The following is an 11,908-nucleotide window of genomic DNA, read 5'->3' as shown; positions in this document are numbered from 1 at the left end:
GAGTAGAGAAGTTCACTGAGACTGTTTTTTCCTGTAAACACAAAGATATTTTTTCAGGCATGAATCAGTTTTTTTCCTGGAAGAGAGCCAGCATTTTTTCCTTTCCTGATGTTTTCCTAGTTTCAGTTTTTTTTGTTCCCAGAAACTTTCAAGGCTGCTACTGACTTGATGACGAAAAGTAAGTGTTAAATATTAATCTGCTTGTTTTGCTTTTTCCCCCTAGGTTCCTGTTTTTTTCGGATTCTATCTTAACTACACATTAGTGTCACTGTCATAGTCACAGACAGGGGAGGTTGGCAGGGCAATATCACTAAAGAATATTTTTTGCTCTGATATCGAAACAGTAGACTAAAATTAAGAGATTTAAGTAGAAATCCTTCCCAAAGCAGCACCACAGAGACCACAAATAAAGGGAGGAATTGTTTAAAATGCTACAGACACATTGGTATAACTGTCAATTCTGAACTTCTCTGTATTTAAGATTTGTACAGGTATTTTCACTTTAATAATATAGTTCTCAGCTGTATTGTCCATTGTAATTTTCTCCCTGTCAGAAAAAAAATGTGAATATTCACTATACTGTTAACAATAGCAATATCATACAGCATTCCATCAAAAATGCAATCAACCTCCAGTGTAACTTTGTGTTGTTTATTTCATTGGCAATTGTTGCTTAGCAATTATGTTTATCTGAAGCAAGTAACAGGCAGTAGTCTTGGTTTTTTTGTAATTTATCCGTGGTTGTAAAACTTAATATGTTTACAGATCCAGTTCAGGTCACCGAGAACCCTGCACAAAACATTCAATAAAACCCATATGCAGATGTGGGTTGTGGTGGTGATATCATATACCTGAGTAAAACCCAGTGTCTGTTCCGACGGTCTGCTCAGCAGATTATACTTTCCGCTGTTTTTGGAGGAGGATTTCCAAAAGTCTACCTTAATACCTTTTTATCTTACATTGTACTACATACATTGCATGTCGGGGGGTAAAGGAGGTGAAGATGCACATGCTTGTTCACTCCCTTAGTGTCTTATTATCAACATATAGAAATGACTTCTTAATGCTGCACTTTCTGGTGATTGAATAGTAGTCTTCTTAGGTTCTGGCTTTGTTGGTTTTTGCTTTGTTGGGCTCCTTCTCCAATCCTGATTACACTTGTAACTGGGCATTCATTGTCAGCTCACCCTACCACCCCTTATTCTAAGTTGCCTCCTTGACAGCACATATATTTGTAATGTGCTTTTACCTCACTTTTATGTCACTTTGCTAAACAATATAAATGTAACCTTAAATGTTTTCACCCAGACTGTGATGCCTGACCCCACACCCTGGCGCAGCCCGTTCTGTAACCTGATGCCTGTATTGTTTTCTCTTCACTTCCTGCAGATGCTGAAACAGCTGTTTTTTCCCCTGTTGTTGTTCTCCTCAGTGCTTCTGTAAAACCTCCCCATACAACTCAAAGTCCATACTCCTTCACCCCTTCCCCATGTCTCATGATTCTCTTTGCTAACCTGCAATGCACCAGTCTTACACAGATTATATAATATTTGCAAAGAAACTATGAAGGATGCATTTCCAGAATCCATTACTTGATCTTTTAAAAAAAACTGCTGGGGACAGTAGGTTCATATGGTTCGTGTAAGTACCATGGGGATAATTACAAACATCTCAGTTGAGTACATCCTTGTATCTTCCTTCTTATATCCTTGCATTCAACCTTAAGCAGCTGATCAGCAACAGAGCTAAAACTTTATTATATTTAACCAGAAAGCTGGTGCTCCACTCTAACAACTGACCATATGTGTGTCAGAAGGCAACACTTCTAACTAGGGCTGCACGATTTGGGGAAAATATCGAATCGCGATTACGATTTGATTTGCGATTTATTTATTTTTTTATGTCAAGCTTCATTTCAATATTAAGTGTGTAGTAATTTTAAAACATATGACGCAGCATGAGATACCATCAGTATTAACTGGTCTATATTATAATGCAAGGATGAGAATTAAAAGATGTGATGTGTCAAGTTAAATAAAGTAATAATGAAAACAATTGCAGCAAAAAGAAAAATAGCGATCTTGCAGGTAACGCTTATTACCCTCCTAATAACACTAGAACCGCCTTTTCCCACGCCAATGAATAAGCAAGAACTACTTCGGTGTATGCAGCCCTTTTGTTTGCGCTATTGTGTTGTTAGCTGGTGTTATTAACACTAATAACACTCAAAAAACCGTAATGTTCATAACAGAGTGGCTGTTCTGTCCTGAAACCGTAAAGCTGGAAATTTTTAAACGTAGTATGCATTTTATAAAATGATGAATAAATAGAATTAGTCGTTTATTGGTGATTTCATGTTGGTCGAAGTTTCCGCTTTTTAACAACTGTATACGTTATTTTTTATACAAATCAGTGCTTGACGTGGGCAGGAACGCAGCGGAACGCAGTTCCGGAACTTTTGTATTTTCGTCTTTTGGGTTCCGCCACTTTTTTCTGCGTTCCGGTACTTACTGTAACTGATCCGACGCAGCGACAGTGGCCCGAGAAAATTAGAGTTCCTGCACTTCTTTTTTCCCACTTCAAGCACTGATACAAATCAATTCAAGTGAAACTAAAATGCAGTTTTCGACTGAAGCAGCTTAATTATCATTCCTTTGCTTTGTTAATCGGACAAATACAAAACGAATGATTAAACATTATATGCGTCTCTTTTTGTATGTTTTCTAAATAAGACGGCGTGCCCATACCCAAGTGTAATAGCGATTAAAGCAATCTATTCTTTTAGTATTTATGTTAAAGCAAGACTTTTATTTTATTACTGTTGTGGGATTAATCTTTGGAAACACTTACATTTAATAAGCACAAAAACATATGACATAAACAAGACTGTATTGTGAGTTTTACGTCTTTTTTGGAGGTCACTGATTCCGCTGCTGTGAGATCTTTACTGACTGTCTCGTTGTTTTGATGGGTTAGCGGTATACTAATGCTACTGCCTATTAACAAAAAACAAAGGTATGATACGCTGAAGTATATTGCAGCTGGTGTTTAAAAGGAGCTCGCCGGTTCTATTGATGATAGGACCTTCCTGAAACAATCTCGGACCATGAAATAGGAAGGCAATTCACTTATAGCTCAGTAGCAGAATCAGTATTTTCCCGCACCGCGAATGTAACATTTTCCTTGGGTTTCACGTGTTTGCTGTTTGTGGGCCTATACGCCTTCTTGGGCTGATTGGTGAGCATGACTGTCACGCGAGAAGCACGGCACTTGTGATTGGTGAGAATGACTGTCACACAGGGAGCACGGCATAAATTTGTAAAAGTATTCTCACAGCAGTTTTAAACCCTGAGTCCGACGTGCTGTATAATGTATATCCTAAATCGCGATTTTTGAGGCTTGCTAATCGCGTTGATTTGAAATCGATAAATCGTGCAGCCCTTCTTCTAACAATCTAAAATTATCAGCTATCTGGAGTCTTCATGAAAGGTCAAAACAGATGGTGTGTGAAGTAATTATTCATTTGTTATATGAAATTCCCCACGTGCTAACAAGCTACATATTTAAATTTTTCTCAAAATTTTAAATCAATAAAATCACTTTGTCAAAAAATTGTGTTTATGTAGAAAATAGTGTATTTTGTATTAGTAATAAGTAATATAGCTAAATTTTCTCTCTGCAGCCTGTGTGTGTAATAAGCTGCAAATTAGTATTTTTTTCTACTTCTGGACGGAACCTACTGTATCAGCCTTCAACAGGACTTCATTCCTCAAATTGCAAGGACCCTTCAAAGCCGTTATATGTAAAAGGAGGTACAGTTGGGCTACATGTCCCTTGATCAAAGCAGGCCATCCTGTTGGTCTCACAGCTCTGCTCCGCTTTTGGAGTGATGTACACCGCGTCCGGAGAATTGACAGATGGATCTTCATCAAAGTAGTTATGGGGCCTTAAAATGACTCCGCCTCCATTGCCAACGGTTACAGTGTTGGGTATATCCTCTGCATGAGGTATATGTAGAAAGCCAGTGGTTACCCAGGCAACCAGGTCCTGGAAAACAAAATAAAATCAAACCATCACTCATCCTTCTGTAATTGCTTATCCAGTATTGGGGCACGATGAGCCTGGAGTCTTACTCGAGAAACACAAAGCACTAGTTAGGGAATGAGATGGCAGTCAATTAAATTAATGTCATAATTACATGGCAATGTAATAATAAACATAACTACTGTATTATGGAACCATATAAAATGAACCGAAACAACCACTGGACGTAGCATCACCTACAGTAAGCACCACCTACAGCCCTGCTTACAGTGTGTATACAATCCCAGAAGTAACCTGCCCCCAGAACGATCCAATCAGTAACTTAAAAATGAATAAAGCACAAGAGTCATGACATCTGACCTGCTGGACAATGCTCTCGTTATCTTCAATGAATTTGCTGAAGTCCACAGCTGGGGACCACATATCATTTTGGCTGTATAGGCTGCTGCTCGTCAACTCATCGTCTTTGTACTTCGTAATAGCCACTTTGTACCTAAAGACAGAATACGCATTTTCACACAGGCTATGACAAAACTGTCAGGGCGTGATGCTGAGCTCCTACTAGAATATGCAGCAGTTTACAGGGCATTCTGTGTGTGGCAACCAGTGCCTATTTGATTTACATGGCATATAGTATTTTTATTGTACACATTTATATTTATATTGATTTATATTGTAACATGTCTGCTGTTAAAAGTCAATGACCATTTTCAAGCAAATACCACAAAAATATATTATTCCATTACTGGTGTGCAAGAACTTCTCTTATGGAGAGAAAGCAACGATTGCAAATCCGCATCTTGATGGGCCCCAGTCCAAAAGTTTCCCAACTCTGCTTCACGTCATAAACAACAGACTGGTTAGACAATAATTTATTAGATAAATTAGGCTGTTGTGTCCAAAGGAGCGACATCAATAGTGGTCTTCCGGAACCAAGGTCATGCGACACTTGGGTTCATACAGGGGTACTTCACCATGCTCACCTGGCCCAAGACATGGACTTCTCCTCTGGCTCAGTTTGTGGTAAGTGGTCTCCGGTGAAGCTGAACACCTGAAGCCTGTAGGATCGATGGTGGCCCCAGCGGTTGGTGCGGTTGCTAGCGATGTGCAAGTAGCGCGGTGTTTTTCTGTCATAGCGCATGGCAGCATCCTGCTCCGTGTTTATTAGCTTCTCCACAAGATGGGGGATCTTCGCTTTTTTCCCAGTAACCCACGGTATCTCCACTTCCTTAAATTCCATATCTTTTGTTTGAAAAATGTTCTTTTGCCCTTAGACAACACACAATATACTATGAAATATGCAGCTCTTCCAACACATGTATAATGTGTATAAAATGTTTCACACAATTGTCCACTAAAAATCGAAGTACTACGATTGAGCAACATTTCAGTAATTGCTTTTATAATTTAAATTCCTGCAGCCATTTCATACTTTATGATGACCAAAGCAAGCACCGCTACATCTTTCCTATACTTATGTTACATTTCAACCTCTCATACTAAAACATTATATTAAAGAAATGATTGTTTCAAGTAGTAAAGAATTAAAGTAACCCAAAATGGAAATGATTCTGAGCTCACTTGTATCAGTGCATAGAAACAATCGCTAAAAGTAAATGTCTATTTTTTAAATAAATACAAATCTTACCTAAGACATCCAGGTCAACTTTGAAGTTCACAAAGTGAGTGTGAATATTGCCAATGGTGTGGTTTGCCACCTGGTGGCCAAACTGCAGATTACCTTTTACATAGTAAGAAGACGATATATAACCAGTTGCGTGTACTTTAGCTTCAATAGATCCACTCTGGTAGAAAATGAAGTCCCACAGGTAATCATAGTTGCCTATGGATGTGATAGTCCTCAAAACCAGAGCAGTGTTTGGCATGCCACCATAACCGTAATGGAAAAAATCGAAAAAGTGTCTCCTGAGAGGGCGGCCGGTGTCATGCTCAAAAATGCAGATGGAGTTTCGAAACCTTTGGGCAGCATTGAAATCGATGTAGCGGTAAGTGTCTACATAGGTGGCGGTATATGGACAATCAATGCCGCGGACCAGTTCATGGGCAAACCGACCGATCCCAATGCTGGAGTCCAGGAATTTTGTCAGCATCATCCCAGGGGTGATGGAGCCGTACACTGACATGGCCTCTTGAACACTGATCTCGTAGGCAATTCTTTCACCCTTAAAGCGCACATCAAACACTCGCATGCCAGTGAGGGAACTGAGACCAAACGCAAAACTCCAGTCTAGGTACAAAACCTGATTTTTCTGTACACTAAAGCGTTGACCTTGGGGATAATACTGCTGAGGGCTTATTTCTGCAGGTTTAACTCTAGGTTTCAAGGATGCATAATTTTCTATAGGAGTAAAAACTATCTTAATAATCTTGCCTGCTTCATACTTGTTTTTAAGCTCTTCCACGGTATCAAAATACTGCCCGTTGTACATCAGCTTATCTACAGTCCAATACTCACAGTTTGTGTTGCTGTGATTAATCAGGACCTCAAATCCGACGGGGTGTATGTACATACCACTATAATCTCGGAAGAATGCAAACCAGGTCCGCCTGTCACCAGATTTGACCCCTCTGGGCATGCCCTCAAATGGATGCAAAATACTTTCCTTCGACACATTAAAACTTTCTAGGAGCAGTTTAGTTAGATTTTTAAATACCTGTTTATGAATGAATGCAAAGAGTTGCATATATTCCCCGACCGTAACTGGTCTTGCGTTGATCGGCGGTTGAGTTTTGTATTTTTGCAAAGTTACAGTTTTACGGTATGTTGGCTGCGGGAGAGGACCAACGACGTACTCCTCAATCTTTCCAAGAGAACCATAGAAAACCACTACCGATGCTTCCCTATCAGGCTTCTTTTCGTTCATATCCAAATAACGAAGCACATCCGATTTCTTTGGAAGGCGGAGATCTATCAGAAAAATAAAGTTTTCGGACGGAGATGCAGTTGCTTTCTTGGAAATGTTTAAATCAGGCTGTTTCCACATATAATCTCTAACCTGTTTGTATTCCACAGCAGACAAATCCGCAAAAACCAGACTGTGGTCGTTGTGCTCCATGTGTTTTGCAGATTTTGAAATGCATTTGGGCGTTTTTTGTAGGCTAAAACATATGAAGATGATATTAATAATTATGGAAACAATTGCTATAAAAATAAATGTGTATTTTACGCATGAATTCATTGTTTAAAGGTGGTATCCTTCCTCCGAGATGGGTAAGAATGCAGTAAGGCTCTGATAAATTAAGCCCAGCATAACCAAAAAAAAAACGCACCCACCCTATTTGGCCACCCCCATTTTACTTTTGCTAGTAAAAGTAATGTGTATGACAAGCATGTGTAAAATTTAGAAAACATCACAATTAGCAGAAAATGCTTTAAAAATTTCAGATACCGACCCAAATAGGCCTATATGGATTAGTAATGAATAATTCATTACTGATTGTTATTTGGCCCTGACGGGAAATGCACACGCGGATTCGGTTTTCCAGGCTCTCACTTGCAAAGCAAACTCCGCAGGTCTATTAGGACTACGCGAGGGGCGACTATTATTTATATGTAAGAAATTGTATAAATTAGCAGACCCTAGCCATCTAGCCAAAATTCATTATGGGGCGGCAAACATTAACCCCCGAAACACAAGAAAATATTTCGTGACCATAATATATTGTTATTATTTATATATGCCTGTTATTTATATTTCAAAAAATAAGGTTAGCGGTTCTCTTTCACGTTTCTGTACCATACGCATACAGGTCCGAATGATTGCTTGAATTTTGTTCCTGTTCATGGGGCCACCATATTGCTAATGGGTCTTTATTTGCTGCCAAATCTTCGAGTTTCCCAAAAGCACTTAATGACTTTAAGATGTTGCAGTCACGCACAGCTGCATGTACTATACAAGCTTTTTTTTTTTTATGAAAACGTTATGAAAAAAAAGTCAAGTCTAGAACATTTTCTAAAAAAAAGGAAACATTCAAGTATAAAGACTGCACAAACTAATTTAAACCACAGGTCACGGTGAGAGGGAGCCGGTCTATTGCTTACGCGGCGGCCGTAAAGCCGGGGCGGGACCCGCGGCTTGCGTACCAATAAATTTGCAAATATTAAAAAATAGTGATAGTGTCCTCTGCTTTTCCATCGCCTGCTGGTATCACTCCACCAGCCTGCAGCACAGGACCCGCCTGCGCAACACAGTGAAAGTCTGCTCTAAGATCATCGGACATCCGATCAGAGCACTTTAATTCCTGAGTGAGCAGCAAACTTTGAGAGCAGCGTGTAGGATTCTGCAGGACCCTTCCATGCTCTGTCCCCGGAATTTGGGTGGCTCCCCTCAGGACGACGGCTGCAGGACGCAGAGCAGGAGACCCACCTTTGTTCCAAGGACCGTTCAACTCCTCAATCCACAGACTTCTCCCCCCCCCCCGCCTCCCTGCACTCAAGGGCGTAACTTTGGCTGGAACATTGGGGGGGGTTGAGGTCTCCACCCATTACGGGGGAAACTTGATTATTGGGGGGGGGGGGGGGTTGTATTAGCTGGTTTTGATTTATTGGGGGAGCTACAACTCCCCCATAATTTACGCCCATGCCCGCACTGGAACCCGTCAGTCATTTTGCACTTCACCCCTCCCCCCCATGCCCACTAACGATCCCTACCTTTACATATTTATCAGTTCATATCTACCTGATTGACTACAATTTTGCACAGCATCTTTCAAATACTGTTGCACTTTATGTCATTGGCTACGTTCCCACTGCCATGCTGAAGTGACTAAAATCGTTTTTTTTGCCTTAATGTGACACAGATCTGATCTTTTCAGGGCTGTCTGGACACGCAAATCTGATCTTTCCAAATCGGATTTGTGCCACTTTCATATGTGGTACTCGCGGCCATGAGACCTGAATGTGAACGCTCATCGGAATTCATGTGGCTTTTTGCTTATACGCATGCGCTTAAGGTAAAAATGGAGGAGAGCTGCGATGAGTCAGTGGAAGGATGGAAAAGGTGGGGATTTAACTGATATTTGGGGAAATTAATCTGTTCAAGCTAAACTGGAAGGAACCTATCGTAATAGTATTTGAGTAGTATTTGAAATATTTGCCAAAGAAATGGCACAGCACGGACACGGACACGGACATTGTAGCCACTACAATGCCAACGAAAAATAAAGAGCTTGAAGTCAAAGTTTAAAGAGGCAAAAGACTCGAATCACCGCAGCGGTCATGGCTGCACAACGTGCCAATTTTACGACCAGCTTTTTACCCGTGCAAAAACGTATCAATGTGTGCATGCGTGACGTTTCGGAGGACCGATGCGTTCACATTACAGTCAGATACAGATCACTTGTACTTATGAATGTGAACCGTCAAGATAGACAAATCCGATCTGAGCAAAAAACCGGAATTGAACGATGTAGCTGGCAGTGTGAACGTAGCCATTGTGTCCTGTCCTTGTTCAACTGCCCTGTGTGCCTTTAATTGCCCCTCGGGGATAAATAAAGTTATTTGAATTGCATTGAATTAATACTTCTGTCGTCATTTGACTGATAGGGATGCATGTAGCTGCAGTAAGCGCGATGCGCCCGATGCTTTATTTTAACGGCACCTCTGATCAGGGGCGTAGATTTAGGGTGGACGGAGGGGATGTGTCCCCACCAATATCCTCCGACCATTGAAATGTCCCCACCAATAATTTAATCCACTTAAAAAAAAAAAAACAATCGTGTTGTCAACATTAACCTCGACACGCAGAAAGGGATAAATCACGTTCTCTCCTTGAGTCCTCCCGCCCCCAAAACACATATGAACATTTTGATTGGCTGTGCATTTCCCTGCTATCATGTGAGAGGCTGTGGCTGCGTTCAGATACAAGCAGCGCCAAATGCAGTGGATTTTTTTCCCCGTGCAAGAAGGTGTGTTGGGTGACACATGTGAGGATGGCTGCAGCAAAAAAAAGAAGCTGGACATAAGGAGCTTTTTTTTCAAAGAAAAGTGTAAGTCACTTCAAGTTCGCTAGTGAATCCATCAAAGTCCATCAAAGTAACGACAACAGTTAACGTTAATGCTAGTGGGGTTTTGACATTACACTATTCCTTAATTTAACTTGAATTGCAAATTCAACAAAAATGAATTGCTTCAACAAAATGAATTGCATTTCGAGTGGATTAATATCAATCGAAGCATTGCTAGTATTAATGTAAAGTGATTTTGCATTTTGCAGCAAATTAAAAAAACATGCATTCCGTGGACGGAGTTGGGGTGGCGGGGTTGGTGGGTGGGGCAGGGGGGGGGGGTGGAGTCATACTCATAGGTCCCCACCAATGTCCAGAGCAAATCTACGCCCTTGCCTCTGATGTTAATGAAGGCAAAATAACCAGCAGCGAGTTCTTTTGTGGCAAATAAGTATAACTATGCCGGTGTTCCGGGCAATTCAGTTTCCCTATGTTTCCCCTGTCGCGCGCTGATTTGTACACGGTTTCGCTGTTGTTTTCATGTCTTTTTACGAAGCTCTTGAGGTAAACAAGCCACATATTTTAAAACATCACATGTTTTTTGTTTTTACTGATAATAAATGAAAGTATTTAATTCGCTGGATAGAGATATTTCTTGATGAAAACGGTATAGTATTGCTTATAAGACTATATTATGCGTGACGATCTACTGTATTCGCATGTAATAATGTACCTGAGTGATTTTCAGACATCCCACATACATATTTGCCTAAATATTAGGAGAAACATTATTTCCTGACATCCAGGATATTTGGTTCCCCCCTGTTAAAACAGGTATACAGCAACTCTGGGTCTCGGTACTAATAACAATACAGTATTCACATGTAATAATGTACTTGAGTGATTTTCAGACATTTCACATACCTCTTTCCTTTAATATTAGGGGAAACATTATTTCCCGATAGACAGGGGAAACATAGGGAAACCGAATTGCCCGGAACACCTGTTACTGGTTTAAAATGACTTGTTATAACTTTGTTGTTTTTGCCATCTTTTATGTACCTACATTATGTACATTGATAAGTTTAAATTCTGACTATTGTAAACTGTTGCGCGCAAAAGTAAGCTCTCTTTTCTGCCTCTGAAGGGGGAAGAATCGCCAAATTGTTCGTATGATTATGGGAAAGTGAGGAAGAATCTAATACAATAGCCCTACAAAGGTTTACAGGGGGGTTAAGGGTCTTGTTCAAGGACCCGCAGATGTGCTGAGGCTGGGTTTGAACCGGCAACTTTCTGATTACAGACACACAGGCTTAAAATGATGTGAATATGGTAAATACCTCCTGTGTGGGTTATTGTAAATACTTGTGTTGTATTTTCTATTGCCGCGTGTTTTTCCCCGTTTTATATGGGAACCCAGTATGGTCCTCGTGTGTCTGCAGCCGTTGTGTAAATTACTCACCGTATGTGTCCCTTAAGATCATTTAATAAAAATGACATTTTTTTCCCAGTCGCGATGCCTCGTCCTCACACACATTTTAGTATTCATAAGATATAAACCACACGGGCGGGACGTAACAGCTGCAGGCAATTTCCTCTTGTTAGCTCCGCTTCTTAAAGCGGATGATTCCGCGTAAACGTTGCGAAGTATTGTTGCCATGATTAGGAACATTACCGAGCTTTATGCTGTCTTTTGTCTTGCTTGCTTGCTTGCTTGCTTGCTTGCTTGCTTGCTTGCTTGCCTGCCTGCCCGCCCGCCTGCCTGCCCTGTTCTGCATCCCCTGTTCTGCATCCCCGACCCATCACCATCGTTCCTCCTTCCCCTTCGTCGTCTCGTCCCGTGCCCGCCTGTAGGACTGACCTCCCCGGCTTTTGACCTCCTGCTTCCGTCCCGACC

The 11,908-nt window shown here is 40.8% G+C and overlaps 1 protein-coding gene across 1 annotated transcript; it reads right to left on the bottom strand.

The window, feature by feature from the left end:
* Positions 1-637: 637 nt before the first annotated feature.
* Positions 638-7,314, bottom strand: aoc2 (amine oxidase copper containing 2). The gene is made up of 4 exons (XM_023814278.2): positions 5,693-7,314; positions 5,028-5,313; positions 4,405-4,537; positions 638-4,047 (listed from the first exon to the last, which is right to left on the bottom strand). The coding sequence occupies exons 1-4, from the start codon at positions 7,242-7,244 to the stop codon at positions 3,763-3,765; spliced, it is 2,256 nt and encodes a 751-aa protein (XP_023670046.1). The 5' UTR covers positions 7,245-7,314; the 3' UTR covers positions 638-3,762.
* Between the last annotated feature and the right edge of the window lie 4,594 nt (positions 7,315-11,908).

Source organism: Paramormyrops kingsleyae, chromosome 5, assembly GCF_048594095.1.
Source record: "Paramormyrops kingsleyae isolate MSU_618 chromosome 5, PKINGS_0.4, whole genome shotgun sequence".
Classification (NCBI taxonomy): domain Eukaryota; kingdom Metazoa; phylum Chordata; class Actinopteri; order Osteoglossiformes; family Mormyridae; genus Paramormyrops; species Paramormyrops kingsleyae.
The sequence above is the reverse complement of the archived record's forward strand: the minus strand, read 5'-3'. Positions and strand labels throughout refer to the sequence as shown.